At 45.9% G+C, this 26,382-nt stretch overlaps 1 protein-coding gene across 2 annotated transcripts in view; it reads right to left on the bottom strand.

The window, feature by feature from the left end:
- Positions 1-1,046: 1,046 nt before the first annotated feature.
- Positions 1,047-26,382, bottom strand: part of usp7 (ubiquitin specific peptidase 7 (herpes virus-associated)) — an 82,200-nt gene continuing 56,864 nt past the window's right edge. Inside the window, exons 17-31 of one of the 2 annotated variants that reach the window (XM_083649731.1) lie at positions 22,973-23,074; positions 22,755-22,860; positions 21,385-21,477; positions 20,602-20,669; positions 18,723-18,823; positions 18,074-18,227; positions 16,502-16,569; positions 13,178-13,286; positions 10,986-11,063; positions 10,702-10,802; positions 10,019-10,118; positions 8,015-8,134; positions 7,752-7,823; positions 3,503-3,593; positions 1,047-3,047 (exon numbers count right to left, since the gene is read on the bottom strand). In XM_083649731.1, coding sequence (XP_083505857.1) covers positions 2,941-3,047; positions 3,503-3,593; positions 7,752-7,823; positions 8,015-8,134; positions 10,019-10,118; positions 10,702-10,802; positions 10,986-11,063; positions 13,178-13,286; positions 16,502-16,569; positions 18,074-18,227; positions 18,723-18,823; positions 20,602-20,669; positions 21,385-21,477; positions 22,755-22,860; positions 22,973-23,074 — 1,470 coding nt within the window. In that variant the 3' untranslated portion in view covers positions 1,047-2,940. The remainder of the gene's footprint in view (positions 3,048-3,502; positions 3,594-7,751; positions 7,824-8,014; positions 8,135-10,018; positions 10,119-10,701; positions 10,803-10,985; positions 11,064-13,177; positions 13,287-16,501; positions 16,570-18,073; positions 18,228-18,722; positions 18,824-20,601; positions 20,670-21,384; positions 21,478-22,754; positions 22,861-22,972; positions 23,075-26,382) is intronic. The other variant, XM_083649730.1, reaches the window with a different exon arrangement.

Here is a 26,382-nt window from a genome sequence, read left to right as displayed (position 1 = left end):
GTTGGGAAGCATCCACTCTGCTCAAGTGTCCTTGAGAAAGACACTGCACCCGACCTTTGACCTCCCTGTGGAGGGGTGCTAGTAAAGGGAATTTCTCTACAAGAATTTGAATCTAGAAATAACCGCCTTGCGGTGGTATGCCTCCACCAACAAATCATGTTGCAGTTTGCATCCATGTCTGTCCAGACTCCTACAAGCACAAATACCTTGAAGCCCACAGGGCAGTGGTGTGGACATTCAGCCATATGGCACTTTAGGGCAATATTTGAGAGTAGCCTACCTCAACATGCCTAACTCTACCCTCCCACCACCCACATATAACTGGCCCATCTACTCCCCTACCCACCCCTCGACTCTCTAAGACCTTCCTTTCCCTAGCTACAGCCCCTCCCACTCCCCAGCCCTCAAACCCCGACTCTACAACCTTCCTATCTGTAACCCCCACCCCCTTCCTTGATGGAACGGACGGAGTGGAGGTCAGCGATCTTGAACTTTGACCACCAAAATCCAATCGGTTCACCCTCGAGTCCAAGTGGATGTTTGAGCCAAATTTGAAGAAATTCCCCCAAGGTGTTCCTGAGACATCACGTTAACGAGCATGGGACGGACGGCCGGCCATGAGGTCATGATGACCTTGAACTTTGACCACCAACATCTCATCAGTTTATGGATCTTTGAGCCACATTTTAAGAAATTCCCTCAAGGTGTTCCTGAGATATCACGTTGAGTATAGACCTGACGTACGGCTGTACGGACAACCCGAAAACAAAGCCTCCGGCCACGGCGATCGCCGGTGGAGGCATAAAAAGTCTCCACTGGATCCCTCCAGACAGAACTTATCCTGCGGATGAGTTTTCCAATGGATTTCATGTTTATATCTCTCCAAAATGTTAAACATTTCCTGCATGTAACCATAAGCTGCAAAAATATAAAACAATAAACAAAAGGTAGTAGAATCGCAGCTGTTAATGTGTTCCGTCGGTCTCCTGGGTTTAAGTCTAGTCTACTTGTATGGACAAGCAGCGGAGTAGTGTTTTTGTTTTTATAGAAAATTTTATTCAACATACATTTTCCAGCAAAAAGGCAATATACAGGAATAGTTGTCGTACACTGCTGCTACACTGAGGATTTTAAACTGGAAAAGATCAAATTAAGGTGTGATTCTGCAGGTCATCTTCGTACTGCACTTTTTAACAAGACAAAACCAATGCAATTAGTTTTGAGGAGAGGAAAAAAACCCGAAATGTAACCGGGGGGTTGGGGGGGCGGATCTTCAATGGAAAGTCAGGAACTCGAAAAATAAAAACCTACACACAAGGAATATGACCACCTGGCTCCTTTTGTACCCAACAACAAAGGCGCGTGTTTCTCTTATATTTTACACGTTCATATTTTTTTTTAAATATACAATTCTTAAATGTTGTTCTTTACAGAGCCAGCTATGCGCTATAAGGGGAGCATTCCTTCTGTGCTTTGAAAAGAAACTAAACCCAGAACGAGGAACGGAAAAAAAGGGCTTAAAGTGTTTTCTTACAATGCTGATTTTGTCTCTTACTACACGATCCTCAAACCAGCAGGGCTCTATGTGGCTCTGCAGCTCCTACCAAGCACAGCGCAGTTACCACTCCCGACCACCCGGGGGTGACAGTTACCATCGAGACGGAGTGAGAGGAGAGGAGAGGAGGGGGAGAAGTGGTGGTGGGGAGGGTATATAACGACAGAAGGTGAGGAATGATGAGGGAGAACGATGGAACCCCCAAGGAAAAGGAAAAAAAAGGTGGTGGAGTTTCTTACAAAGATGTGAGAGCAACTAAAAAAAAAAAGTTTACATTTCACCAGTCCGATGGAATGGAAAACTTCCTGACATTTAAGTGCCGACGTGCAAGATGAAGTACAGACAAATTTCATCCTTATTTTTCCCCCCATTTATTTTTAAACAGATGCTGTGGAGTTTTTTTTGTATCTTATTATACAACATTTGCAGAAAGAAAAAAATTATCTTTCCTCCGACCAAACTCAAGAGAGAAAGAAGTGTGTGTGTGTGTGTAAACATGGATTTTTTTTTTCTTGGTTTTTTTCTCGCTTTTTGTTTTGACTAGTTGCGCTAACGGGGTAGGAGCAGAAAATAGAAGAACCACATTGACGGCAACTAGCGAGCCTCGGCCGCCCGCACCCCTTGTTGAAAGGATGGAGGGGGGGTGGGTGGAGGGGAGGGGGAAGGGGGGTACCACCAGTGTGCAGCTCCTTTGGAAATTCTCCTGTGTGACCAGCGAGTCGGCCCTCTCTCCCTCCGGCAGACGGTCCTCGCCGACATCCCTCCGCCAAAGCTCTCCACACAGCAGCATGACAACTCTTATTTAAAAACAAAACCCACAGGAAAGCATATCGGAGATGGGGCAGGAGGGGGGGGGGGGGGAGGGGAAAAAAATAAGTCTAGAAGTTCATATATATATATATATATTTATACTGTGTCCCACTTCCTCTCCCCTCCCCGATTTTATTTTGTTAAAATCCAATTTAATTTTCTCACACTTCCAGATGGGGCAAAAAAAAAAGAGAGGCAGTCAACAGTTGGGGAGTAGCTGGAAAAAGACAACCTCAGAGAGAGAGAGAGAGAGAGAGAAATGGTTGGTGCAGTGTTGTAATTATGGGTGAAGGTGAAGCCGTCAGCTGCAGTGAGATATATCCATATCGCTGAAGTCTCATAGGGATACATAGTGCCGTGTCGAGCTGTAGAGGTGTCCAGGCGGGGGTGTTAAAAGTGATGAACACACGCACGAACGCTCGCACTCCCTCACACACACACGTACACACACACGCTCGCACTCCCTCACACACGTACACACACGGTTGGTTACAGTCTGTGGCTATGGTGCGTTAAGTAGGTAGGGAGGAAGGAGGCGGAGGAGGAGGAGGACGAGGAGGAAGGGCGGGGCTGCTTTAGTTGTGGATCTTGATTGCTTTCTCCAGGTAGGTGTAGCGACCTCTCTTTGGAGCTTTGTTGAAGTGGTCCAACCCTAGCCAGGGGCGCGGGTGGGACATGTTACCTGCAGGGGGGGGGGGGGGGGGGGGGGTGAGAGGTAGGGAAGGCAGGGGGAGAGAAAGGGGGAGGATAAGCGGGAAAGGGTAAATCAAAATTAGCTGTCAAAATTAACACTGCGCAACACTTGCTGGAAAGCTAGCGTATGCGTCGTCAAGCAGGTGGACTGCCGTATGTGTTGCGAAAACGCTGATCGGATGTTAAGGTGTATGCATGTCTACAATACACTTCAATAATGGAGAGTATTGTCTTAACCAGGTAAATATCAGAATATTGCAGTCCATATAAATGTAGTCAGTGATACGAGCAGTAGCAACACTAGCATTGATAATGGCACTAGCATTAGTACTAGCAGCAGTAGTAGACGTGGCAACAGCACTAGGTAAGAGTGGCAGTAATATTAGCAGTTAGCAGTAAGCATAACAGTAGCAGTGGTTATTTATACAGTAGCAGCAGTAATACCTGGCTGTGGCTCAAAGTCCTTCAGGTTGACCTCATACTCGTCTTCAGTGATGTACTGATGCCGGCCCATCATCACAATTGCAAACTTGAACTGGGAACACAGAACATACAGACATGATTCTAACTGGGAACACAGAACACACAGACATGATTCTAACTGGGAACACAGAACACACACAGACATGATTCTAACTGGGAACACAGAACACACAGACATGATTCTAACTGGGAACACAGAACATACAGACATGATTCTAACTGGGAACACAGAACATACAGACATGATTCTAACTGGGAACACAGAACATACAGACATGATTCTAACTGGGAACACAGAACACACAGACATGATTCTAACTGGGAACACAGAACACACAGACATGATTCTAACTGGGAACACAGAACACACAGACATGATTCTAACTGGGAACACAGAACATACAGACATGATTCTAACTGGGAACACAGAACATACAGACATGATTCTAACGGGGAACACAGAACATACAGACATGATTCTAACTGGGAACACAGAACACACAGACATGATTCTAACTGGGAACACAGAACACACACAGACATGATTCTAACTGGGAACACAGAACATACAGACATGATTCTAACTGGGAACATAGAACACACAGACATGATTCTAACTGGGAACACAGAACATACAGACATGATTCTAACTGGGAACACAGAACATACAGACATGATTCTAACTGGGAACACAGAACACACAGACATGATTCTAACTGGGAACACAGAACACACAGACATGATTCTAACTGGGAACACAGAACATACAGACATGATTCTAACTGGGAACACAGAACACACAGACATGATTTTAACTGGGAACACAGAACACACAGACATGATCCTAACTGGGAACACAGAACATAAAGACATGATTCTAACTGGGAAGACAGAACACACACAGACATGATTCTATGATTGGAATTTGGAAACCCCCATTAGCGTTTTGCACCTGTGTTTATTCGGCCTTTTTCGACACAAAATGGCCCCCGTGAAAAGGGTCGATTCCCCCAGGACTTCAGGGATACATATGAGCTACGGTTTGCATGAACATCCTGGCCTGCAGTTGTAGCCCATATTGTTGCTGCAAATTGCAGCCTTGTGTCCAGAAACTCTGACATTCGTGGACGTTTTGTTTAGCTCACCATGTGGTGCTGCATTAGTGAATGGAGTAATGGCTGAGGAACGTGCTCGCTGTCAGATGAGTTTGAGCAATCGATAAAAGCCTGATGGTGGGTTACACAGCTGACAGCTGTAGTGGTGAGGGGCTGGGTTACACAGCTGACAGCTGTAGTGGTGAGGGCTGGGTTACACAGCTGACAGCTGTAGTGGTGAGGGCTGGGTTACACAGCTGACAGCTGTAGTGGTGAGGGCTGGGTTACACAGCTGACAGCTGTAGTGGTGAGGGCTGGGTTACACAGCTGACAGCTGTAGTGGTGAGGGCTGGGTTACACAGCTGACAGCTGTAGTGGTGAGGGCTGGGTTACACAGCTGACAGCTGTAGTGGTGAGGGCTGGGTTACACAGCTGACAGCTGTAGTGGTGAGGGCTGGGTTACACAGCTGACAGCTGTAGTGGTGAGGGCTGGGTTACACAGCTGACAGCTGTAGTGGTGAGGGCTGGGTTACACAGCTGACAGCTGTAGTGGTGAGGGCTGGGTTACACAGCTGACAGCTGTAGTGGTGAGGGCTGGGTTACACAGCTGACAGCTGTAGTGGTGAGGGCTGGGTTACACAGCTGACAGCTGTAGTGGTGAGGGCTGGGTTACACAGCTGACAGCTGTAGTGGTGAGGGCTGGGTTACACAGCTGACAGCTGTAGTGGTGAGGGCTGGGTTACACAGCTGACAGCTGTAGTGGTGAGGGCTGGGTTACACAGCTGACAGCTGTAGTGGTGAGGGCTGGGTTACACAGCTGACAGCTGTAGTGGTGAGGGCTGGGTTACACAGCTGACAGCTGTAGTGGTGAGGGCTGGGTTACACAGCTGACAGCTGTAGTGGTGAGGGCTGGGTTACACAGCTGACAGCTGTAGTGGTGAGGGCTGGGTTACACAGCTGACAGCTGTAGTGGTGAGGGCTGGGTTACACAGCTGACAGCTGTAGTGGTGAGGGCTGGGTTACACAGCTGACAGCTGTAGTGGTGAGGGCTGGGTTACACAGCTGACAGCTGTAGTGGTGAGGGCTGGGTTACACAGCTGACAGCTGTAGTGGTGAGGGCTGGGTTACACAGCTGACAGCTGTAGTGGTGAGGGCTGGGTTACACAGCTGACAGCTGTAGTGGTGAGGGCTGGGTTACACAGCTGACAGCTGTAGTGGTGAGGGCTGGGTTACACAGCTGACAGCTGTAGCGGTGAGGGATGCGTGATTTCTAACCCCACATAGGATAAGCAATAACCACGCCCTGTGGCGCCGGGATTGGCCAGGAGCACCACTGGAGGGCACGCAGCCCAGCGATTTCATGAACCAACTGAATAGCTCTTGAGAAGGACAGCGATTTCGAGAGCGGACATTGAGAGCGGACATTGAAATGAATGATGGTCACCTACCTTCCTTAGCATAGTAATAATAATAATAAGCATAATAATTGTAATCTACACAATGTACACAATCTACAAAAACATGCAATAATATAAACGGTGTTGTGTTCACGTTCATAGCTCATATAATATAATGTATCATATCGTTAATTTCAAGCTTAATTCTTTCCCAAAGAGAAGGTAGGCTACAGCACTAGACAATAGTTTTTTAAACATCTTTATTTTAAAAGATGAAAAACCCCAGGTGCTTTAGTCCCAAGCTTCGCTCCTGGCCAATCCCAGCGCCACAGGGCGTGGTTATTGCTTATCCTATGTGGGGTTAGAAATCACGCGTGAGGGATGGGTTACACAGCTGACAGCTGTAGTGGTGAGGGCTGGGTTACACAGCTGACAGCTGTAGTGGTGAGGGCTGGGTTACACAGCTGACAGCTGTAGTGGTGAGGGCTGGGTTACACAGCTGACAGCTGTAGTGGTGAGGGCTGGGTTACACAGCTGACAGCTGTAGTGGTGAGGGCTGGGTTACACAGCTGACAGCTGTAGTGGTGAGGGCTGGGTTACACAGCTGACAGCTGTAGCGGTGAGGGCTGGGCGCTACCAGGGTCATCAGGTATTCCCGGGCTATTTGAAAATAGCAACAGTGTCCGCTTAACTACTGCCATTACATCATAAAAACACATCTGCTGTGCAATGTGCACATATAAAAACGCTTTAAGAGTGTCTGTGTGGTTGAAGATCCTATGAAAGCGACGACAGAACTTTTTGTAAACAACGTCGTTTGACAAAGAAATAAGCCGTCAAACTATTTTAGAAGTGATCATAATCCTGCTGTCCTGGGGCGTCTGGGTAGTGTCGAGGTAAAAGTCCTCGCATACCAGCGTGGAGACACGGGTTCAATTCCCGCCGGCGGTACTTCCGGCTTGGTCAGACGCTTTTACAGACACAATTGGTCATGTCTGCGGGTGGGAAGCCGGTGGGTTATGAGAGTCCCGGGCGCTGAACTAACCAACTACGGTCAACCTAGTGACATCATCTAGCAGCGCCCTAGTTGACGAAAAGCTGAACTGTCGTTCATCTTTCTAGCAAATGATGTAAATGTCAGACTTGAAAGCAGTTTGTCCTGTCTTGTCTTCTGAGGTCAAATGCAAATGAACTAGAGTCACATGATCAAATGTTTCATGCCCTCTTTAAAGCAACCCTAGTAGTGGCTGTACCGTGTTCATTGTAGTGTACATTCATTCAGGTTCATTTTCATCAGCCCTAAGTAGGGGTCCAAAAACGTACATTTCAGACACTAGAGTCTGTAGTGTCTGTAGTACAGACCACTCGCTACACACTAAACTAGAGGGTGACATGGGAGTCGTTTTTCCACTCCTGTCCCGTCCCGTCCCATCCCACTCCCATTTTTATTTTTATGTCTTGTTTTTGAGTGTCTAGGGAACACAATGATTTTGATTTGATGTTCTCTCCATCCTTTTTAGATTACTTTCTTCTACTGTCGTTGTAATTCATACCATTTGGCCATATTTATATATAAAAACTGATCTATTGTTGTCATGATTCCCGCTCCCGCCCCGCTACCAGTGACTTTTTCCCCGTCCCAATCCTGTGGGACCAACTACTACTGCCATCCAGTCCACTAGAGTAAATTGGTGTTGCCCCTGGTGCGTGATGGTGTACCTTTTCAAACTCTTTCTCCTGGATGTCCAGCATGGTCTGGATCCTCCTCATCACCTCCCGGAATGACTCCCCCTGCAGGAAGGAAGCAGAGAAGGGAGGACAGAAGGCCAAGAGAGGATAAAGGAAAAGACAAAGGAAGGAAGAAAGGAAGGAATCACAAGCAAACACAGAAGACACAGCTGAATAAAAGATGGTACCAAAAGACAGACGTCTACCCATCTAGACCTTCTTGCAAAAGCGCTCTCTCGCTCTCTTAAACACACCTGTCTGATTTTGAGCAGGAAGGGGATCCCGAAGGTGCCGAAGACTTCCTTGTGGAAGTGTGCGACGGGGATTAGCATCTCACTGTCCTTGTCCAAGTCCACCTGCTCCACTGGAATCTCCTACAGTACAGAGAGAGAGACACACACACACACACACAAACACCATTACGTGGATTACTCGGTTAAGAGCAGTGTGGGGGGTAACGCGTTACTGTAATCACATTACTTTTGTTGGTAACGAGTAGTGTAAGGCACTACTGTCCCTAAGTGCAGTAATCACATTACAGTTACTAATCAAACACTTAACTCGTTACTTGCGTACTAGCAAGATAAGTATAGAGAGAAAATATCTTGTTTTAATAGCAGATCCTGTGCCCCATCAGAGGGGTCACTTAACTGCACAGCAGAATCACCCATGGTGCCAACATTTCAACTTTGTATCAGCATGCAGAACAGCACTATTAGTCGACACATAGCTTATCAGATAACTAACATCATGCATATAGAACAAGAAATCATGTTAACCTCCAAAACACATTGACAAACAAACAATTGACAAACATTGATAAAGAAATCTACAAACAAAACACACTACCCCAGGGCATGCTGGGAACTCAGTCTACTTTCCTCTTCCACAGGTTAAATTTCCCAGAAAGCTTTGAGGGGGCATAACTTTTTACACTCTGTTTTACAATTAAATCGGGCTAAAAAGTGTTAGATAGAAATCATATTTATTTTTAACACAACATGCAATTCTGGAATATTTGAATATTGGACAAAATACAATGAAATGAAATGTAACCTAGGGATGCACCGATATGACAATTTTGGCCGATGCCGATAACCGATATTAAGATTGCTGTTATGGCCGATAACCGATATTTACAGATGTCGATATGATCTGTATAAAAACACATTTCTATGATAATAAAATTTTGGGTTATCATACCGTCAAAAACTCATGCCGGCACATCCCTAGATACCATTTGTTTATTATATCGCAATCACAATCGCAATATTGTCCACCATAATCGCTAATCGCACCTTTCCCCCAAATCGTGCAGCACTAGGCATATGTAAGATTTAATGTTGTATTGTTAACTGGCAATTTAGGTGACAATGCATCTCAGGCGATGTTACGGAGTAACGCAAATGTAATGTAACGAATAGTGTAACAAATTACTTTCTCCAGGGAGTAATCAAGTAAAGTAAGGCATTACTTTTTTTAAAGTAATGTGTAATACATACACCTTAACTCTGGTTAAGAGCAAACTATGCCATGAAACATAGTAAATATCAGCGCTAAAATAACCTGCCTCTTCAAAAACCATCCAACAGATGGTTGCTTACCCGCCCGACTTCTCAAGGTAGAGACAAGACAAGGAAAGCTTCACAGACTTATCAAGGTAGAGACAAGACAAAGAAAGCTTCACAGACTTCTCAAGGTAGAGACAAGACAAAGAAAGCTTCACAGACTTCTCAAAGTAGAGACAAGACAAAGAAGGCTTCACAGACTTCTCAAGGTAGAGACAAGACAAAGAAAGCTTAACAGACTTCTCAAGGTAGAGACAAGACAAAGAAAGCTTCACAGATTTCTCAAGGTAGAGACAAGACAAAAAAGCTTAAGAGACTTCTCAAGGTAGAGACAAGACAAGGAAAGCTTCACAGAATTCTCAAGGTAGAGACAAGACAAGGAAAGCTTCACAGACTTCTCAAGGTAGAGACAAGACAAAGAAAGCTTCACAGACTTCTCAAGGTAGAGACAAGACAAAGAAAGCTTCACAGATTTCTCAAGGTAGAGACAAGACAAAAAAGCTTCAGAGACTTCTCAAGGTAGAGACAAGACAAGGAAAGCTTCACAGAATTCTCAAGGTAGAGACAAGACAAGGAAAGCTTCACAGACTTCTCAAGGTAGAGACAAGACAAGTGTCTTCACCGATTTCAAAAAAGAAGGGAGAAATGAAAAGACACAAAGAGGGAGCAGGAGCACACACACACACTTACCTCTATTCTGAAGGTGCGGCTGGCGGCCGGAGATAAACATTCTAGCAGCTCGTCCTCCTGGTGCACTCCGATGATTTTATAGCTTACTATCTCTAACAGCCTGAGGGGGGGCAGATGACAGAAAGTGGGTAGAGGGGCAGAGGAGAGAGAGGGCAGACAGAAGGGAGGAGTTAATACGGAACTATAGATGGTTTTCACAGGATTGTGTTGCTAGCAAACAGTTTGAAACCTAGCTCATTTCCTGTCGGCTATTGTATCAGCAAACACTGCAACAGTAAGGAAGCTAGGGGCAATTTAGCATGTTTATGGGGCATGGTGGACCAGTGATAATAACACATGTTTATGGGGCATGGTGGACCAGTGATAATAACACATGTTTATGGGGCATGGTGGACCAGTGGTAGTGATAATAACACATGTTTATGGGGCATGGTGGACCAGTGGTAGTGATAATAACACATGTTTATGGGGCATGGTGGACCAGTGGTAGTGATTATAACACATGTTTATGGGGCATGGTGGACCAGTGGTAGTGATAATAACACATGTTTATGGGGCATGGTGGACCAGTGGTAGTGATAATAAAATAAGGTGGACCTCTTATTAAGGAACAACATTTCTCAGTCTCACACATTTCACAAATGAATGGACGCGCACGCGCGCGCACACTCCAGGGTGGTTACCTGAGCTTCTCGGAGCCTTTGTCAAGGAGCTCGACTGCTTTTTTACATTCGTCCAGCAGGTCCCGCACACAGCCGTGCTTGTCAGGGTAGAGGGTGATCTCCTGCAACACACACACACACACACACAATTCATGTTTGTTTGAATGACACCTTTAGTTTGATCTTGAGTCCATCTGTCTAAACATGTTTGAATGTGGAAGTGGCTGAGAAAAAAATGTAAGGAAAGGGTCTTTCTGAGTGAGACTGTCGTGTGTGTGTGTCTGTGTTGGTTGTGTGTGTGTTACCTCCTCTCTGAACTGGCTGTTGAGCCATATGGACTTGAAACTCCTTCTGTTCTCAAAGTCTGTGATCTTCATCTTCAACTGAGGACGGAAGAGGAGAGAGACAATATTTCAGAGAGAGAGAGAGAGAGAGAGAGAGAGAGTTAATGTTTATGGGACATGACTACAATGGAAACCTGTCATCGTCACCTCTAATAACTGTATTCAAGACATTTTAATACTTAACCTGCTATCATAAAACAATGTGTGTATATTTTTTAAATTTGGGGCTACAATAAAACACACACACACACACACACACACACACACACACACACACATGACACACACAGACCATATAAACATGATTGTACTGTAATTGGCTTGTCTGACTGTTGGAGCAGGACCTGCTGCCATGCCAGCAGAGGGCGATGTAACAGTGTTGTTACAGTGTAACTGTTTGAGTGAAGCTAAGAGTTGACAACAGAATATGTTGCCGAGCTGTGAGGCACGAGCTGCTTGTCCAAGTATTTCATACTTCAAAAAGATCGTTTTTCCCATCACGCTATGATTTACTCTACAGACAGAATGTTACTGTCTGTATGCTGGACCACAGACACTATCTTTGGACAGTACATATAGAATGTTACCGTCTGTATGCTGGACCACAGACGCTACGTCTCTTTGGCAGTACCAGTGAGCAAGATGAATGGTACAATATCAAATGTGACTTTCCATCATCAGACTGGTGTTCTGTCAGGAGATTCCAAATCATTTGAGGTCAAACTCAATGAGTAAAGTATTAAGGAATGCCTGAAAGAATGGCAAAGCCAGAACAAGAAAAACAAAGACAGCCAAAAAACAAAAGCATGACAGAGGATTTATGATCAAAAGAAAAATGGCGACAAGTATAGAAATTAGGGGTGTCGCGGTACGTGTATTCATCCCGTGAAGTGACGGTATGGGCGCGTCACCGTTCGGTGCGTGAAGCGACACGACGAATACGTAGAATCCAGAAGGTGGTTTGTAAAGCACCTAAACGCTGTTTGAATGCCATTAAATTGAATGTAATTAAACGCCACAGAAGAAAACACACCAAAACAACACAAGGGCCATAGAAATCCGCGTTCACTGAATGAAACGTTTTGTGGAGAGGAAACATTATCGGGGGTCGCTCCAGCGTGTTTACAAGCCGTAGCTTCCATGCTACTTCACAAAACCACAACAATATTGAAGCATCCAGCTGCTCCCCCTTAACCGTCGTCAAAAAAGTGCAGAGCAGTATCCGAATGACTTTTATGACTCAGGCGATAAGCTGTTTTGCAAATTCTGTCAACATCAAGCCAACGAGGTAAGCTTGCTAATGTAACGTTACGTAGCCGCGACAAAGTCCTTGGACCTTTATAGTTGCGCGTTGCGGCTAAACGTTACATAACACTGACAAAGCTGTTAAGCTGTAAACAAGCAACTTACATCCCTGAGATGACAAGCAAGATGCGGTGAGGAAGAGGGGATGACTCCTTGTCATGTTCCAATAATCCATTATGATGACCGAACGTGATCATTATGGTAAACAAAACTCGCATTCAATACCGTTAGCGTACTTATTTGGGAAAGTGAAACCCACCCGCTGTCTGTCAGACAGTGGGGGAGGGGTGGGTGGGAGTATTAGGCTGCTCCACACATGCGCTCTGTTTACAAACTTGTGTACAATAAAGATTTAAAATGGAAGGAAATGCCTTTGCCCTGTCAAACAGAAACACAAAGAGACCAATGACAAAAAAGTGGCAGAAACACTAGAAAACGGTACAAAGAAATAAACAAAGATCAGGGTTCCCACACCTTCTTATACATCAACTTGAAGGACTTTCAAGGACCCATCACGACATAGTTTCAGACACGGATCAACGTTAATTACTGTCACATAAAATATTTTTTTTATAATGAGGACTAGCAGCTTTACAGAAGCTCACAGACAACAATTAAAAAGTTTGGGTGAAACAGGGATGCACAGACTTTCTTATATTTCCAATCCAATTCAATACATTCAAGCATTTTCAGGAACCCTGAAAGAAAGACCCAACGACAGAAACAAGGTAATAACCACCCCCCTCCCTCCTCCTCCTCCTCTCATACAGGTGGAGAGGAGGCAGAGATGGAGAAAGACCAAAACCCAAGACGCATCCAAGCGGATGCTGCTGCTCTTCTCTTCCTACCTGCTGGTAGTAGAGTTTCTTGGGCTGCCGAGGCTTGAAGAACTGCAGCAAGTCCCGCAGCGTGCCTTCATAGTTGTGTCTGAGAGGATTCCCTGGACCGTCTCTGTACCTGGCCACCACACCACCAGGCAGGGGGGAGGAGACCCGGGAGAGAGGGGAGGAGGGAGGGAGGAGAAAGAAGAGGGGGGGGGGGGGGGAGAGGAGAAAAGAATTAGAAAGTGGAGAGGAGGAGGAGGCAGGGAGGGAAGAGACAGACGGAATAGAGAGAGAGAGAGAGGAGGGGGGAGTTATAGAGGAAACAGCAGAGAAAGATAAGGGGGGGGGGACAGGTTACACAACATTTCTACTGAATCTGTAATGTAGTAACATTAAAGTGGCAAAAACAGCAGATCTGTGAATAAAGTCCAGGTATTAAAAACAGCAGATATATGGATAAAGTCCAGGTATTAAAAACAGCAGATATGTGAATAAAGTCCAGGTATTTGAACATGTCAAGTATGGCTGCCGGAGTGTTGACATAAACACGTAACAACACCGGTTTTACCGGTGACACCGTATAATAGAGCTGCACAGATGAGCAGTATAGTATAGTAAATATGTAATATTTAATATTATGTTTATATTATTATTATGTTTATATTTTATATATGTTTATATTTAATATGTATGTATAGTAGTATAGTAAATATGCCATCCTAATCCGCGTGTAAGCATAGACCATCCGCCCGCCATCCATCCCAGCAAATTATTTCCTACTATTTATAGGTCGGCGCCCGCCGTGCACCCGACATTTCACACTGCTATATTGCCTTTTAAATCAATTAGCGAGTCTCGCATTGAGGAGACTCAACTTACTCTTTCTGCTGCCATCCGTGCGATTGTTGTATTCCAGGTAAACATCACTCGCCCTCATATAGCCTGCTACTACTGGATATAGCTTTAGCTTTAGATCAAGACTGGATTGGCCTCATCGTTAACGAAAAATACGAACGTATCTTCTCAGCTATCAGCGGAGACTCCTGTTTGACGTTCTGGTGCCACCGTTCGCCTTATATGGAACCAAGAACGCGAGGCATCCCATCGATGGTGACCACATGTCTTAATGTTTACAACTGCATTGGTCCTTTGCTTAAATAGTTGGTTAAAAGTGTCTGACGAAAATGTTACCTTCAAATATGTTCATAGCTGGGTAAGTCCTGCTCGCATTGATGCTAAGAGTTAGCATTGTCTTTTAGCACACAAAAAAAAGCACATTTCCAGAGAAGGCCTGCAATGGCAACAGAATACACACGCAGGCTTAGCTAAGGGTCTTATATACATGTGTATGAGGGGGACATGATTTGTGTTCATAACATGGATAACTAACGTTACTTGCTGGTCTAACCAGAGATGATGAACAGTGCAGCGGCAGCCACACTGCAGCCCAGAGGGAGCGCTTGTAATTCACCCCGGCGCGCACTGAAACTGGCACGAGTGGGCGAGTGTTTTTTCCTTTCATTTCTTCCTCCATAAGAATGAACGGTGTTACCGGTGGGCATGTTATGTAATCGGTGTGTGCCCCACCACCGTGTAACACCGACTACCGCGGCAAGCAAGCCTAACATCAAGCCAGGCTGCGACGTTTCCATTTCATTTTGACGATAATAACTAGGGATGCAGGCGACTAGTCGGTTAAAAGTTTAAACGCCCGCTCCCTCGCTAGTCGGCACGAGACATACTAGTCGGTTAGTAATTATACAATTAAGAATGTTGGTTAACCCAGTGTTGCATCCATGTTATGCAGCCAGACGAGCAGCCTCCACTACAGCCACTGCAGGCGATTGTCCCTCCCCCCTCCTTCCCACTCGGGTGGAAAAGTGAAACTTGAGTGGGACAAAGAAAGATGGCAGCGCAAAAGGAAATCAGCGCAGTTTGGCGTTAGTGTTTTATTTTGATGAAGAAAGTGAAGAAAGATAGCAAGGTCGGCTTTAGCTCAGGAGGTAGAGCGGGTCGGCCAATGATGCAAGGGTTGGCGGTTCGAACCCGCTCTCTCCCAGCTGCTGTCATTGTGTCCTTGGGCAAGACACTTAACCCTCCTTGCCTCGTATGATTGGCATGAATGTAGACATGAATGATGGTGGTCGGAGGGGCCGTTGAGCGCCGATGTGTGGCTGCCACGCTTTCGAACCACCGGTACGAATGGTGTGAACGAATAATGATTCTGTGAAGCGCTTTGAGCACTTGGAAAGGCGCTATATAAATCCAATCATTATTAAGGTCGTGTGACGGCTGTGGAAGCAGAAGCTCGCCTATAACCACTCTAGAGGAGCGATGAGGAACCACATTCAGTTAAGTTAAGTTGTCCTTTATTTATCCCGGTGGGGAAATTCATCCTCTGCATTTGACCCATCCTCTACTAGGAACCTTCCTAGAACTAGGAGCAGTGGGCAGCCGCAGTGCAGCGCCCGGGGACCGACTCCAGTTCTTTTGCCATTACCTTGGTCAGAGGCACTGACAGGAGTATTAACCCTAACATACATGTCATTAATGGTGGGAGGAAACCGGAGCACCCGGAGGAAACTCACACGGACACGGGGAGAACATGCAAACTCCACACAGAAAGGACCTGGGACGGACCGGGGTTCGAACCCAGGACCTTCTTGCTGTGAGGCAACAGTGTTAACCACTGAGCCACCGTGCCGTCTCAGCTAAGACATCTGGACGTAAACCTGCAAGAAAAGCAAGCTACTACTAGCAGGCACTACCTGTATTACAGCTTTTACCACTCCAACCCGCAGACGCTGTGATGCTGAGCGGTCAGAAGAGAGAACGCAACTCATCACTGAAATGACTGCCACTAGGCTTTGATGAAGGCAAAGGCTTCTGCAAGTTAGCCCATTGATACCTGATGCAGCATTTGTGTGTGTATCCCTTTATCAGCACTTGTCACTTCCTGTTTAGAAGCACACGTTTTATATTGAAAATTCTGACCGGAAGCCCTGTTTTTCTTTTCAATCTTTACACACATGGAGCATGTAGTTAGTAGTAAGTGGTGTCAATGTTGCACATTATCCATGTTCATACATCACTACTACATTCCCACAGTATCCTGCCTGTTCTAAGGCTTGCTGCAGGGCTCGTCCTCTGAGCTGCTGCGTGCTTCTGCCATTTTCAAAACAGCAACAGGACAGCGAAGGAGAGAGAGGCTGCAGAACCTGACCAATGACCATTTGGCAAAACTGACGATAATGTAAAAAGAATCCCAACGTGTGTGTGTGTGTGTGTGTGTGTGTGTGTGTGTGTGTGTGTGTGTGTGTGTGTGTGTGAATGAGACAAGCCTCCTACCCCTGTGACTTGAAGAACTGCAGCAGCATGGGGTCTGTGTTCAGCCTCTGTGCTACCGTCTTGGCCACCTGCCAGACAGAGACATCACACATCAACATGAGAGACCTACAGATCTGATCACATTTGTTACGAGAGAGGCCTACAGATCTGATCACATTTGTTACGAGAGAGACCTACAGATCTGATCACATTTGTTACGAGAGAGACCTACAGTTCTGATCACATTTGTTACGAGAGAGACCTACAGATCTGATCACATTTGTTACGAGAGACCTACAGTTCTGATCACATTTGTTACGAGAGAGACCTACAGATCTGATCACATTTGTTACGAGAGAGACTTACAGATCTGATCACATTTGTTACGAGAGAGACTTACAGATCTGATCACATTTGTTACGAGAGAGACCTACAGATCTGATCACATTTGCTACGAGATAGGCCTACAGATCTGATCACATTTGTTACGAGAGAGACCTACAGATCTGATCACATTTGTTAGGAGAGAGCACAATTCCATCTGCGTGCTGAGGCAGGACCTCTCCACACTCCAGGCGCTCTTACGCCCTGGATATACTCCTGAGAGGACACGCACACGGACAGCTGCAGACATCATGGATGCATAGTAGTTCTGTTTATACTACTTTCTGGAGTCTGCTTGCACTTGGAAAGAGGGAGAGAAGCCATTGCTAACTTTCTCTGTTCAGAGCAGCAAAAAACAACTGCGTTTACTTAGTTTTAGGTATATCCAACCTAAAACTACCGTAAATTCCGGACTATAAGGCGCACCGGTGTATAAGCCGCACCTTCAAAGTTGACTATTTTTTTCTTATATAAGCCGCACCGGACTATAAGCTGCGGGTGTTTTAATGGTATTTTTTTTTTTTTTTTTTTTATTGTGTTTTAATGTTTAATTACCATATGTAATGCTCCCATTTATTAACATTTCAACAAAACAACATAACACAACACCACCTGTGTTGTTATTTACAGTGCACACAGTGTCATACAGTGTCATACAGTGTCATACAGTGTCATACAGTGTGGTGAAAAGAGGGCAAGAGAGGAAATTAAAACAGAAGTGGCTTTATAGTTAGAAAGAGTGCTAAAAAAGTTTTTTTTTTTTTTTAATCCATAGATAAGCCGCACCGTTATATAAGCCGCAGGGGCCAAAAAAGGCCAAAAAACGGGAAAAAAGGTGCGGCTTATAGTCCGGAATTTACGGTAACTTCACCGCGGTGCAAAAACGCCTCTTCAAAATCGGTTTTCCAGCACATGACGAAATTTACGTCATGAAGAACCTAGCGGACACAACACTATGAAATTGCCTTTAAACTGTGTGCCCTGTGCTTGCTTCAAATAATCATAATAATTGGGAACCCTGATGGACAAAAGGGCTTAGTCTTGAACTCTAATTGAAATGTCATAAGACACAGTATCTTGACCTTTTGACATTCAGGAAGCTCATTTCTCTGCTTCGCTCCAGCTGATGCAAAACGCAACATTTTTCTCCACGTTTCAAAAGTTGGCTTGATGGCTGGATGGAAACAAAGTCATTGGTTCAGGCCCTACCTGAAAGTAGTTCATGCGGTTGGAGAGCGTGACCACGAAGCCGGGGTCGTTGTGGATGGTCTTGTCGCAGAAGATGACGTCCACTCTGTGGTAGAGGTCCCGGAAATAGTCCTTGGCCGTAGGCAGCTCGCTGCTGTCGTTTTCTGGGTCGTCCCTGGAGGAGAGGGAGGGAGGGAAGTGGAGCGATGACGGGTTTGAGAAAGGGTGGGAAGGAGGGATGGAGAGAGAGATGGAGGGACAGCCGGAGGGAAGTGAGGGAGGAGAGGAGGAGGAGATTTAGACAGGAAGCGCTATAGTGACAACTCATCTTTATCCACAGCAGGGATGCCACGGTGAGGAAACGTTCCCGCCGGTTAATAAACTCGTGACAACACCGATTACCGAACACACCGGCATTTTTACAAGAAATGCTATTCGTCGGCTTGACCTGGGCTTTCTGCTGCTCCCGCCTCCTTCTGAGGCTGTCAAGAGAACATGCCGTTGATTGTGCTACAAACTGCTAGGGCACGGGTACAAGTTCACAGCTTATCAGGTTCAGTTTCCCCTATTATCGCCAAAACATTTGTGAGAATATCACCGGCACTAATCACAGCACATGCGCAACTCATATACGCTCATGTCCATTAATCTCACACACACACACACTTACTTCTGGAAGACGATGATGTCCCCGTCCATGAGCTCATCCAGAGCCTTGTCCAGAGAGACATCATAATCCTGTATCCGCTCCGTTAGGTTGGGCTTTACTTCCTGGAACGCACAGGGCATTGTGGGAAATGTAGTCAGTGGGTTATATATATAGTTAATAGTGAAGGTGCTTGGTATGTGTCTGATCAAGAATGAGCGAGCTACAGAGAGGGAGTGTGTCTGAGAGAAAGGGTGAGCAAGAGACAGAAGGTGTGCGAGAGAAAGGGTGAGCCAGCAAGAGGAGTGTGAGAGGACGAGGGTGTGTGTGAGACATGGAAAGTGTTTGAGACCGCGAGAGAGACTGCACGAAAGAGAGAGCTGAGAGTGAGAGAGAGACTGCACGAAAGAGAGAGCTGAGAGAGAGAGAGAGACTGCATGAAAGAGAGAGCTGAGAGTGAGAGACTGCATGAAAGAGAGAGCTGAGAGTGAGACTGCACGAAAGAGAGTGAGAGTGAGAGAGAGACTGCATGAAAGAGAGAGCTGAGAGTGAGAGAGACTGCACGAAAGAGAGTGAGAGTGAGAGAGAGAGACTGCATGAAAGAGAGAGCTGAGAGTGAGAGAGAGACTGCACGAAAGAGAGTGAGAGTGAGAGAGAGAGACTGCATGAAAGAGAGCTGAGAGTGAGAGAGAGACTGCACGAAAGAGAGTGAGAGTGAGAGAGAGAGACTGCATGAAAGAGAGAGCTGAGAGTGAGAGAGAGACTGCACGAAAGAGAGTGAGAGTGAGAGAGAGAGACTGCATGAAAGAGAGAGCTGAGAGTGAGAGAGAGACTGCACGAAAGAGAGTGAGAGTGAGAGAGAGAGACTGCATGAAAGAGAGCTGAGAGTGAGAGAGAGACTGCACGAAAGAGAGTGAGAGTGAGAGAGAGAGACTGCACGAAAGAGAGTGAGAGTGAGAGAGAGAGACTGCATGAAAGAGAGAGCTGAGAGAGAGACTGCACGAAAGAGAGTGAGAGTGAGAGAGAGAGACTGCACGAAAGAGAGAGCTGAGAGTGAGAGAGACTGCATGAAAGAGAGAGCTGAGAGTGAGAGAGAGAGACTGCACGAAAGAGAGTGAGAGTGAGAGAGACTGCATGAAAGAGAGAGCTGAGAGTGAGAGACTGCATGAAAGAGAGAGCTGAGAGTGAGAGAGAGAGACTGCACGAAAGAGAGAGCTGAGAGTGAGAGAGAGAGATTGCATGAAAGAGAGAGCTGAGATATGGAGTGTGTGTGAGCGAGAGATAAATAGATCACCTCATAGAGGATAAGGTGGAGTGTGTGTGAGTGAGAGATAAATAGATCACCTCATAGAGGATAAGGTGGAGTGTGTGTGAGCGAGAGATAAATAGATCACCTCATAGAGGATAAGGCTAGTTAAAGAGAGAGAGAGATATGGAGTGTGTGTGAGAGAGATAAATAGATCACCTCATAGAGGATAAGGCTAGTTAAAGAGAGAGAGAGATATGGAGTGTGTGTGAGAGAGAGATAAATAGATCACCTCATAGAGGATAAGGCTAGTTAAAGAGAGAGAGAGATATGGAGTGTGTGTGAGAGAGAGATAAATAGATCACCTCATAGAGGATAAGGCTAGTTAAAGAGAGAGAGAGATATGGAGTGTGTGTGAGCGAGAGATAAATAGATCACCTCATAGAGGATAAGGCTAGTTAAAGAGAGAGTGAGATATGGAGTGTGTGTGAGAGAGAGATAAATAGATCACCTCATAGAGGATAAGGCTAGTTAAAGAGAGAGAGAGATATGGAGTGTGTGTGAGAGAGAGATAAATAGATCACCTCATAGAGGATAAGGCTAGTTAAAGAGAGAGTGAGATATGGAGTGTGTGTGAGCGAGAGATAAATAGATCACCTCATAGAGGATAAGGCTAGTTTCCCGCTGAAACCCTGCTCTCTCACACATGACCGGCAACAGGTCTCCTGGTAAGTAACAAGGACAGGAGGAAAAACACTTTGAAAATGCTGAAATGGCTTCATGTGAAAAGTCAAAGCGGGTATTCACCTTATGTTCATACGCGGGGGTGGGCCAAATTCTTCCGGGTCGTGTTAACACTTCCGGCGGTCACGGCGCAAAATACAAAAGAACGTCAGAAGAAGAAAGTTGTTTTTAGAGCAGGAATGCGTTGAACATCGCCCGCAGCTGCGGTCTGAGTGATACAAATCAAGTCGAAGAGGAAAGAGATGAGATCAACAAAAAGAAAACAACGAAATGGGCCGTTAACAGCAACACACTGAGAGACGTCCTTGTACAAAACATACCTGGACTCCAACATAGAAAGCTTCAGACGGTTTTCAGTCTCCTCCGAGCGCACCACGAGCCACTTAGGTCTATAAGACGTAAGTGTAAGACGTTAAGACGTTAACGTAATTCCCTTGAATGCGAGAATTAACGAGCCAGTTACATGGCGTTGCATTCTTAGACTTTACCGTTTGCTTTTATTTGGTATGTTGCATACAATTGGCTAAATTATTAGTTAATTCAGAGTTAGAGGATATTGGAGCAGCTGGCTTTTTTTTTTTTTAAGCCGGAAGTCGTGACACAACTGGGTCAAATGGGCGTGGCTACATAAGGTGAATACTTTAGACAAGGAATCCATGTAGTGACACTGCTGCCACCTGGCACTTGCATACTTACGTATTTTGCAGGATATAGGTGTGTAGATATGTCCACAATAATTTAAGCTTCTGGTTTTGGGATCATACATCTTCAAAAACAACATGACATCGTCTGAGAAGGAGAGAAAGTCACAGGAATGTTTTAAAAAGCAGTTATGAACTATGAAGGCAAAGTGGGGAAAAAGCTGCATCAAATGAGTGTTGCACGATATACTGGTGGCCGAACCATCACAATGCCTACTTTACCAGCTGCTTTATATGACATCACAATGCCTACTATACCAGCTGCTTTATATGACATCACAATGCCTACTATACCAGCTGCTTTATATGACATCACAATGCCTACTATACCAGCTGCTTTATATGACATCACAATGCCTACTATACCAGCTGCTTTATATGACATCACAATGCCTACTATACCAGCTGCTTTATATGACATCACAATGCCTACTATACCAGCTGCTTTATATGACATCACAATGCCTACTATACCAGCTGCTTTATATGACATCACAATGCCTACTATACCAGCTGCTTTATATGACGCTACTACCACCGGACACTATACTAGCATCAGTAGACTGCAATGCTACCAGCGGCACAATGTTTTACATCTGTACCCAAATTCCATGGAGTCTGCAGTCACAATATTATATTGACGTTAGTGCGCCCTCTTCTGGGAGCAACTAGTAGCACCGTCTGTGATACATGTGTGTTTCTGTGCCAGCCATTCTTGTTGTCATCATCATGGCAGAGGCTTCTCCTATTGTTCAAAGCTTGATCTGGCTGTGATCTGGCTGTGTAACTCACCCTGACAGGCAGTCTGTCTCATTCTGAACATGTGTAAAATATCATGGCAGTTTCTCTGAACTGGCATGTGTAACAGTAAAGATCAGCATGTGTAACAGTAAAGATCTGAACTTGATACTTTTCAATCTGACAATTGCAGTTGAGTGCAGAGATTTCAATGAAATCTCTGCACTCAGATCAATTCACAGGTCGCCAAGCCAATTTTTGCTTTGGATTAATATCGGTTACTGTGATGCATGAAGCCGGCATTTCACGCCCATGCAGTCTGCAAACAATCGAGATTCAACGCTGCCGAGTTTCAAAAGTGTTTTGGCGAACGACAATTAGCATAGTTCATTGTGCCTAATGTGGTGTGTCTGTGCCGACGCAAACTTAACGGGGGAAACGATGATGGAAGGGTAACGTCAGCTAATGCTGCGATGCCATTATCTTATACTAGATTGAGAGACTCGGTGCCTGAAAATGTGAGTTGCCGGCGCTAAATGAAACTTGGGTAACAAGTCTTAAATCTCCCTCTGGGACTCCTGGTCAAATGAATCGTGAGCTGGATGGAGTTTGACGGCGGAGACTTACGGTCTTTGTCGAACTTGGGTAACGTGGCCCCGCTGGCAGCCATCTCTGGATCCACCGTCTCCAGAAATATTGTCCAGGGGTTCTCGTTGTCGCTCAAGTCGATCATCTTGACACGCACACGGGGAACGGCGTGTAATGAAGAGGGGATCAAAATTAGTTTCCTCCCCAGGTGTACAGTGGGAGAGCAGAGGTCATCGGTTGCGCACGTTGCCACTTACCGACTTGCTGCAGTCGGCCTCGTAGTCGAGCATGGCGGGCCGCTTGGTTCCGTTGCTGCGGGCCTGCATGGGCCACAGCCTCATCTGGTCCTGTGGGAAACCCTGCGGCACATCGATAACACACACTTAAGACTGGGTCACACACGCTGGCATGTTCACACAGACACAGTCAAGCAAGGTCACGCGCGCGTACTTCAAACGGACGTGTAACACTTAAGGGGCGATCACGAGCTTGACACAGGCCAGCAGGCTACCAGGCAGGTCCTCTGGATGAAAAATTACATGACAACGGTAGAGAGGAGGACTGGGACCAGAGACGGATGCTGTTGGCATGACAACGGTAGAGAAGGAGGACTGGGAACTAAAGACGGATGCTGTTGGACCACCTTGAGGGAAGGATGTGGGGACAGCAGATGAGGGCCTAATCTCAAAGCAGCCCCTAACCCAACTACCACTTCACTACCAAGTGTCAAAGCAGCCCCTAACCCACTACCACTTCACTACCAAGTGTCAAAGCAGCCCCTAACCCACTACCACTTCACTACCAAGTGTCAAAGCAGCCCCTAACCCAACTACCACTTCACTACCAAGTGTCAAAGCAGCCCCTAACCCACTACCACTTCACTACCAAGTGTCAAAGCAGCCCCTAACCCAACTACCACTTCACTACCAAGTGTCAAAGCAGCCCCTAACCCACTACCACTTCACTACCAAGTGTCAAAGCAGCCCCTAACCCACTACCACTTCACTACCAAGTGTCAAAGCAGCCCCTAACCCACTACCACTTCACTACCAAGTGTCAAAGCAGCCCCTAACCCACTACCACTTCACTACCAAGTGTCAAAGCAGCCCCTAACCCACTAGCACTTCACTACCAAGTGTCAAAGCAGCCCCTAACCCACTACCACTTCACTACCAAGTGTCAAAGCAGCCCCTAACCCACTACCACTTCACTACCAAGTGTCAAAGCAGCCCCTAACCCACTACCACTTCACTACCAAGTGTCAAAGCAGCCCCTAACCCACTACCACTTCACTACCAAGTGTCAAAGCAGCCCCTAACCCACTACCACTTCACTACCAAGTGTCAAAGCAGCCCCTAACCCACTACCACTTCACTACCAAGTGTCAAAACAGCCCCTAACCCACTACCACTTCACTACCAAGTGTCAAAGCAGCCCCTAACCCACTACCACTTCACTACCAAGTGTCAAAGCAGCCCCTAACCCACTACCACTTCACTACCAAGTGTCAAAGCAGCCCCTAACCCACTACCACTTCACTACCAAGTGTCAAAGCAGCCCCTAACCCACTCTACCACTTCACTACCAAGTGTCAAAGCAGCCCCTAACCCACTACCACTTCACTACCAAGTGTCAACGCAGCCCCTAACCCACTCTACCACTTCACTACCAAGTGTCAAAGCAGCCCCTAACCCACTACCACTTCACTACCAAGTGTCAAAGCAGCCCCTAACCCACTACCACTTCACTACCAAGTGTCAAAGCAGCCCCTAACCCACTACCACTTCACTACCAAGTGTCAAAGCAGCCCCTAACCCACTACCACTTCACTACCAAGTGTCAAAGCAGCCCCTAACCCACTACCACTTCACTACCAAGTGTCAAAGCAGCCCCTAACCCACTACCACTTCACTACCAAGTGTCAAAGCAGCCCCTAACCCACTACCACTTCACTACCAAGTGTCAAAGCAGCCCCTAACCCACTACCACTTCACTACCAAGTGTCAAAGCAGCCCCTAACCCACTCTACCACTTCACTACCAAGTGTCAAAGCAGCCCCTAACCCACTACCACTTCAGTACCAAGTGTCAAAGCAGCCCCTAACCCACTACCACTTCACTACCAAGTGTCAAAGCAGCCCCTAACCCACTAGCACTTCACTACCAAGTGTCAAAGCAGCCCCTAACCCACTACCACTTCACTACCAAGTGTCAAAGCAGCCCCTAACCCACTACCACTTCACTACCAAGTGTCAAAGCAGCCCCTAACCCACTACCACTTCACTACCAAGTGTCAAAGCAGCCCCTAACCCACTACCACTTCACTACCAAGTGTCAAAGCAGCCCCTAACCCACTACCACTTCACTACCAAGTGTCAAAGCAGCCCCTAACCCACTACCACTTCACTACCAAGTGTCGCTCCAAATCAAGTTACACTTGCCGCTGTGGCGGTGCCCTCGGGTGAAGGAGGAGGGTAGACATTAATTGACAAACTATAGGACGCCCTCACCACTCTACCGGAAGAATTGGAAGCAGTCATCACACCCAGGGATGCAAACTCATGGAGAGTGCAAAAAGGTGACGGATCCCAGCGCAGACATATAAACTAGGGATGGGCATTTCTAGCAAAAACACTATTCGAAATTCGCTGGCCAAATTCGAATTTAATTCGAAATTCGAAAAAAAAAAAAAAAAATGTAAAAAAAAAAAAAAAAAAAAAAAAATTTTTTTTTTTTTTGTGAGTGAAATGTTGCATTGTCTCCCCTGATTCTAAGTCTACGGCTTTATTAATTAATATAAAAAGCTTCTGCTGTGGATTTTTAGCTCAAACAAGCATTGCTCAACGTTTTGATGTACTGTGGGCTCAATTTTTGACCGATCGAAAATCTGGTTTGATACTTTTGTGTAGAACAGTCTAACGATGCAGATACTGAAGTTTGGTGTCGTTTGAAGAAAAAATGTGGGAGGAGTAGGGTTTAATCGTTTTCCCGGGAGGATGAAGAATACAGGCAAATACAAGAAGTGGCCTGGCGCTTCGCTGGCCCGGCCACTAAAAATGTAAAAAAAAAAAAAAAAAAAAAAAATTTTTTTTTTTTTGTGAGTGAAATGTTGCATTGTCTCCCCTGATTCTAAGTCTACGGCTTTATTAATTAATATAAAAAGCTTCTGCTGTGGATTTTTAGCTCAAACAAGCATTGCACCACTGAAGTAAAGAACATGTTACATGACATTGACATTTTCGAAAATAAAAAACAGTTTTGACAATCATGAGTGGTTCATTAAATATTTAGTAGGCTCAGGTCTGAGTGCCAAAGGGGTGCCAAAGTCCTTTAACCGCCGGGGGTCTGACCCGATTTAGCATAATAAACGCCGGTCTCCATTAAACACTGGGGCGTTTTTTCCCCACTACGGTTTGTTTTAAGCCCATGGCACACCAAACGAACATTCTCAAACAAACACAAACAAACACGAACAAACACGAACAAAGACAAATGTTCGTTTGGTGTGCCATAGCTGTCTGTCCTTGTCTGTTCGTGTTCGGCGATGTTCTGTCATGTTTGCCAGGATTCGACTTGTTCAATCCGGCGCTGTTCGCTGTTGTCTGGTAACTTCCCATGTTTTCAGTCGCGTATCCATGGAAACGGAGCTCACGCATGCGCGCCGCATG

Source organism: Poromitra crassiceps (genome assembly GCF_964638095.1).
Source record: "Poromitra crassiceps genome assembly, chromosome: 13".
NCBI classification, from domain to species: Eukaryota; Metazoa; Chordata; class Actinopteri; order Beryciformes; family Melamphaidae; genus Poromitra; species Poromitra crassiceps.
Note: the sequence above shows the minus strand (reverse complement) of the source record. Positions and strands in the feature narration are given on the sequence as shown.